General features: G+C 47.5%; 1 protein-coding gene across 1 annotated transcript in view; it reads right to left on the reverse strand.

The window, feature by feature from the left end:
• Window positions 1-4,939: 4,939 nt before the first annotated feature.
• Window positions 4,940-6,888, reverse strand: part of LOC130585600 (protocadherin alpha-2-like) — a gene marked incomplete at its 5' end in the record, with an annotated part of 9,439 nt that continues 7,490 nt past the window's right edge. Inside the window, 2 exons of the mRNA XM_057386159.1 lie at window positions 4,940-4,966; window positions 6,562-6,888. Coding sequence (XP_057242142.1) covers window positions 4,940-4,966; window positions 6,562-6,888 — 354 coding nt within the window. The remainder of the gene's footprint in view (window positions 4,967-6,561) is intronic.

The raw sequence follows: 6,888 nt of genomic DNA on the forward strand, positions 1-6,888 counted from the left end.
CCTATTTCCTGCTTCACCTTCTGAACAGGGTAAATTAACACGGATTGTTGGAGAGAAGGGTCTCTGCCCTGACAGTCAGATCACCCCCAGCCACAGATGAGCTCCCATCCAGCCCTCCAAAGCAGGATGGGGATGGCTTGGGTGGCGGGGGTAAATGGGAGGCTGCAGCAGTCCAATTACTCGTAAAGAAATAAACATCGGCATCAAAGAGGTTTGGCATTTAGGACATGCCCGGGAATTGTGGTGAGAGACGAGCTGGTACCACATAGAGACTGCGGATCATGAGTGGAAAAAAAAATAACATSAAAGATCCCTGCTCCCCCAACTTCCTACACGGAGGGAACGGTAAACAACTACACCCCAAAGCAGGTGGGAAAGGGCAGAAAAGGCATTTCAAAATATCTCCTGGAAAACCTTCCTGGAATGATGTTTAGCAGCAGTCTATACAGATGAGCCCTGGCAGCACCTCCATCTCCTCTGTTTCCAGCTTCCTCATGTGAGAGCTTGTTATGGTGAGATCCTGATCGATCAAGCAAGAGGCYATAAATGTGTGGTAAGGACAGATCTTAACCCTTCTCATATTCATTGTGTTTCTTTCTACAGATTAGAATTTCCATGCAAGTGAAACAGAGCATTTCAATTATACATAGTGTACATAGGGCCTCTCTGGAGCACAGCCAAAAGTTGTACATTAAATAAAAAAAAAAAAAATAAAAAAAATCCATACATCTGTTCTCATCTTCACAACTCAGCAAAGCCTCAGAGTGAGGTTCTCATCCTGGCACACCGGAGCAGGTCTCGGTCTGCTCCAGCACAACTGTCTGCAGATAYGATTTTTTAACTCCAGGAGGTCCTGGCAGTACTAAATGTTGCATTTTACTTCTGCTGCGTTGATGCTATAGAGTCCTTTAGCACGCTGGAGGAAGCAGGGTGGCAGCAGAAGGCTGAGAGAAAGCTGCRGGGTTGCTGCTGGGCATCCACCTTAATTACACAGGACACAGACCTGTTCAAGAATCCATTGCACACAGTACACAGTGCAAGTACTTATTGTATGCTGCTTACCTCTTTTTCTTTTCTTGATTGTTAACTGCAGAAATGCCCAATTCCCACCAAAYCAYCATGAAATTYCAAWTCAGATTTCCCCCACTCCCARTCTGCCCTACATTCCTTTTCTGCAWCATCATCCACAATACCTAAGAAGCTGCTGGGTTTACTGCTCTGCAGTGATGCACAGTCATTATAAACGCCCTGAACGGATGTAGTAACACCTATTATAGTCACAGGAAAGACTGATATATTTCCTCAACATTGACCTGCAGCAAGGATAAATCTGTCCAGGAAAAACTGGAAAGCCACATGTAGACGCCTGAGGTGCACACATAGGTAAAGCACACAGCCTCTACTCACCCATTCTGTGACTCAGTTTACCATGAAGGAACACAAGAATTTTGGGCTCAACATCCTCCTGTTGAGCAGACAAACCCCCTCAAAGGCAAGTTTTCCATAGACATAATATTGAAATAACATATGGAATGTCAACTGTAATTATTCATTCTGGTGCCTGAAATGCTAGGAAGTGCTAGCAGAAACTGATCAATGAATGGCCAAAATCAAAATAATCACACTTTTACCTCTAAAATGTATTCACCTTATGAGAAGTATCTGGCAYCCTACCATTATATTAGTCTTTATTCCATTAATTTACTACTCATTAACCATGAAATAAGGTCTTCATCTCTCTGCTACATCTTTCTAATTTTGCAGCATTTCCCAGTGCTTGTTTACAGGACTCTAAGTGAMCCTGCCTTCACTTTGCTTTGTTTTTAACAACAATTTTAAATCTTTCCACCCTGCTTTTGTATTTTGCCATAGCTTGTCCTCTTGTCATTTTCCATCGTGGACAGTGATGTTTCAGGCATCTTTGCTCACCAGAGCACGTGTGTTGCCAGCACCACCTCAACACCCAGATCCTACCACACTGCCTTCCCAACCCAGCATGCCTGAGTGTCTGATCTGCACACCACTCAGGTAGACAGCTCTGGGTCACAGCCAAGATCCAGTGCTCAGTAATATTAAATATCGAGGGCCATTTGCAACACAGATTCTGCTGCCATGGAGGGAGTTACGCAGTTGTGCCACGGGGGCACAATCCAGCCTTGCCCATTGTGTGAAGACACTGCTCTGCTTGGCTGAGTCCCAGGCATGTTCCTTCCTGCCTGTTTGAGCTTTCCACATCCAGCTCAAGGTGGTTTCAAGGGTGCCTTTATACACAGTGCCCCTACTCACACTCTTTTTGGGCTACCCTTCCACCAAATCCTTCTTTTCAGAGTCTCCAATCTCAAAGATCTCTTAACTTCAAGGCACTTACCCTAATTACGTTATTACACTCTATCAAAGTTTTATTAAACACCTTTAACGTACACACTTCCCCYGGTATCACAGAGGAAATCTAACCTCTGTTTAAACCCCCTCATCCTACGTTTGTCTTCAGTTTGCCGTATCCGAACCATTCTCTATTCCCTTCTCTCTGCTGGACCCATACTTAGAGACAGTTTGACCCGACCTGTGGAGGAATTCATCTTTGTGATCCTGCTGAGGTGCCATTCACTCCTACACGACCCCTTGTCATATGTCACTCCCTGACATGTTCCTCTATGTTCCTCTGCCCACCAGGTACTTGCACTCACACCACCTCGGAGCCTACTCATTCTCCCTCCCCGTCTTATATTTTCAGCCAATCCTCCCCTTTTCCTGCATGAAGAAGTGACKAGAACAGCCGTGCACGTTGTGCTTAGAACAACGGTGGCTGTCAGAAGAAACTGTTAAACCAGCAAAGGCAAAAACTAAAGGCGAAGAGCAAAATCAGTTTATGGAGTGGCTGTGGAGCACACAGCTGGACCACACGAAGGGACACTCGTGTTTGAACATCAGTGTTAAGTCTGCCTGATTTTAAGACGCCGTTTCAGCGAGCAATGCATGAGGGGTGGTACCTTCGACACAAGGTGCAAGACACATCCTGCTCGGAACCGGGGCTWGAGAAAATCCCAGGGGCGCTCACCAGAACTGAGGGGCGCCCATTGGTGCAAAATTAGGACACTGCACTTCAGCGGGAGGGCGCAGGGGAATCTATGAAAGGGAACGGACGGAGCAACAGCTCTGTTGTTTCTCCTSCCACGGAAACCAGCGAGCTCTCCGCGGCGGCAGCTGTCCCCGGACGGACCGATTGCTCCAGCCCTCACTGCCGCCTGGAAGGAGCACATGAAAAACTCGCACAATTATGGGAGCCAGACAGTGAATACGGTCTCCCTGCGGAGCTCGGACGACCGGAGCTCGGACCGAGCCCAAATCACCAGAGCGGAGTCACTGACGGAGGTGCAGGGAGCCCGCTATTACCTTTCACATGGGGACAGACACGAGAGGAAGGACGGTGATACCGCGGCAACCCGAAACACCAGGCTCCTCCTGCTCGGTAGGTGCAGGCAGCCCGCGCTGTACCCTGTGGGAMCCCCCTGCCCTGGGCTCGCTCTCAGCCCCGCGCTTCTCCCGGTGGACAGGACAGACAGAAATTCTGGCAGCGTCGCTGGGCTGATCCGCTCTTTCCCGGCAACTGTAAGTCCCTCTTCTTTGGCAAGGCAGGTTTGTGCCTGCTGGCAGAGCGAGCAGCGCTGTCAGGATGCCTTTCAAAAAGCTCGCAGCTGCTCCGTGGGGACGCGGGAGCAGAGAGAACTTTTAGCCATTAAGAGCCCGAAATAATCTCGACTCAGAGGATTTCCAGATTTCACCAAACCCCACAAAAATCCTCATTACTCTCATCAAACCGTAGAAACAGGGACCCACTGCATGCTATATACACTTATCATAGGCAAGAACTCGTCTCTTTAACATGAGGACATAGATCGGTCTATGGACCCCCAGTCAGAGACCACCGGACTGCACGGAAGCTGACGGGAAGGATACCAGCGACAGCGGGTACGGGGGCTCAGTCCCGCTCGTGCGGCAGAGCGGCTCGGAGTCAGTGACAGCTCCTCCGAGGCAGCCGTGCGAGATATTTCCCTGCCTCTAAAATCCCGTTTTGAAGCTGTAAAACAGCCTCCGGCCACCACGGCGGTGCAGGCKGTGCAGCCGCTTCCTCTCCGCCTCTCCCGCTCCCGGAGCCGCCCACAGAAGCGCTCGGCAGCGCTCCCGGCTGCCAGGCTTGCACTGCGCCTGATAATATCCGCTGTGCCTGATTAAATCCGCTGTGCCTGATAGCATCGCGTTCATCAGCATCASTCTGCAGAGCAATGTGCAGCGGTAAGAAGAGCCTGGGCTGGCAACAACTGCAGCCCGGAGCGAAATTGGCATCGTTTATTCAAGAYACTGAGAGACATTCTCGAGCCTTCTGTTAACGACTCCTGCCCAGACTATACCACGAAGTAAAAGCATCCACGAGCTGTTTCTAAAGTTATCGTTGTTTTATGTTTCTAATGGAAATATTGAAATATTTTCTTAACAGTGTACATCCATAACAAACCCTGATAAAGCTTTTGACTCATTCCTACAGTCAAAGAAACCAAGGGGAACCGAACAGAAGCCAAATCCCCCCATGCCCCAAACGATCGGAACGAAGAGACCCCACATCGCCCTTAGTCATAACCTAAAGAAAAGAGTCACTTCCCACACCCGTGCGTAAATGCTGTTTCTCTGTCTTCTACAGAGATAGTTAAATCTGTTTGTAAGCTTCAAATAKAAGTATTTCATGTAGAAAATCGTGRTTCCRTCAYATCCACGTGAATAAAGGGAAGAAGTGAGAATTCTACAGCTCTRGGGTAAACCTTACTACTCGCAAGTGAAGGTCGTTCACTCATAATTAGGTAGTGATGACCCACTCCCCTTAAGCACACGACTCCTATTCACGATCAAAGGAGACTAAACAATCACCAGCAAATACACAAAGAACTTAAACGTAAAGCCGGTAGTAAGGGATCTAAGAGAAGAAAAGAGAAAATCGTGGGACAYATTCAAATGCTTTTCTATGGATCAACGAGAGGTAGCCCACTTCTACGATACTTTTCAAAAAGGACATGAAGTTTTCAAATTTCGTTCTGTTTTCGGTACACCTATGAGCACCCTTCTTGTAATTTTGGAAACAACGTTCTGTCATTTAAGTTCTGCAGTCCGTGTCCTTCGTCTAAAAAGCTCTATTAGCTCAAAACCCAACCAAGTGTACGTTGTCAAAAATTAAAATACCGTGTTCACAGATATCACCGTGTCTTCAAATACGGGGGTTAACCAAACCAATTGAATACATGACACRAAATTTTGTAAGACTGCTATTTATTCTTATTACCCCGGCAGATTTACACACTTCGCTTCCAAGCTATAGAGAAATTAAATTAGATAGAAGAGATCTTCACTTTTCCCTTTAAAAAGTGCTTTAATTTTCTGACACTGAACAAGAAACACTAAACGTGACCCTAACATCTTATCTCAAAGAGTACTTTGAAGCTAGCCGAGATTAAAAGAGACTCAGTTCATTGCCATCAGCGCATAGATAAGATCAGCTGAAAAAGAAATGTGTTGAAAACAACCCGGTAATTAGACAATCTCTCTCCGCCCCGGCATATCACTGAGGAAACTAGAATCGAAAATATGTTATCTTGGCATTTTCTGCTCTACTGCTGGGAGAGCCAAAAGCTTCCAAACCACGATCCCTGGACTACTGAACACCGCACACAGAAATTTTCCGCTATAATTTTCCCTAAACCACTTTTCCCGCCTCTCTCCCCTCCTACCCAATGCGGATTCTTCTATCCCCAATGCATTTCTGCACGGATGGGATAAAAGAGATACCGCATCGCTACGAAGAGGGAGACGAGGTCATGGGGAAAGGCCAAGCAGCACTCCCTACTTCAAACAGTTCTCAATTTTTTCACACAGCATCCTATATGTTATTTCACCCTCACACACGCACAAATTTTCSCTGGTTTTCCAGTAAGAGAACAACGCTCACAACCTCCACCAACATTTCGTCCACACTTGCCGCCCCAAAATTAAATCCTCATGTATTTCATCTTCTCAAGAATCAAWCAGAAAGCCTAAAAATCAAAAAACYCACGAGCGYGTCTTGGCGCACATGAACACAATATTCATCAAATCAGGTGTAACAACAGATTCAAGGATGTAATTACATTCATCTAGAGGGAGATGTCAAACTACTGAACAACTCACAGGTTGAAAGGCGCCTAAAACAGGAAAATAAAATATTCCCTAACACCTAGTACTGCAATTTGATGCCAAGTAGACAGGGAAAAAAATCATAAAAAGACAGGGGGGGAAAAAATAAGAACACTGGAAAATTATGAGAGTCATTCAAGCAACGAGTCAACGATATTTCAAAATGCAAACACGCATGTCCAAGGCAGATCATTCCGTTTACATCAAACACACTACAAAACAAGGAGTTCGTCGTAAAGTTCTTACTACAAAAAACGTGTTTAAACAAATTGAAGAGCCGTGTATTACCTATACAGTACTACCAAAGAGAGAGTAACAAAAATATAAGTATTTGGGGACTCTTACCAAACTTGAAGCAAGAGGGGAGAGAGACGGCCCCTTCCCAGCAGAACCGTTTTCTGCAGCGGGGCCGGGCGGYGGCGGAGGGAAGTTGGGGCTGAAAACCATCAGGTCGCTYTTGCCCGCGCCGTCCGCCACGCACAGGCTCCGRCTGTGGCGCTGCGAGTACGACCAGCTGCCCACTTCGCTGGCGCACACGAGCGTCGTGGGCCCGGGCCCCGACAGCACGGCCGCCCGCGGCGCCCAGCGCGACGCCCCGTACAGCACCACGGCCAGCAGGAACAGGCTCGACACGGCGCAGATGGCCACCACCAGCCACACGTTGGTCGCCGC

This window comes from Malurus melanocephalus, unplaced genomic scaffold, assembly GCF_030028575.1.
Source record: "Malurus melanocephalus ecotype Western Australia unplaced genomic scaffold, MMel_1.1 scaffold_923, whole genome shotgun sequence".
In the NCBI taxonomy this organism is placed as follows: domain Eukaryota; kingdom Metazoa; phylum Chordata; class Aves; order Passeriformes; family Maluridae; genus Malurus; species Malurus melanocephalus.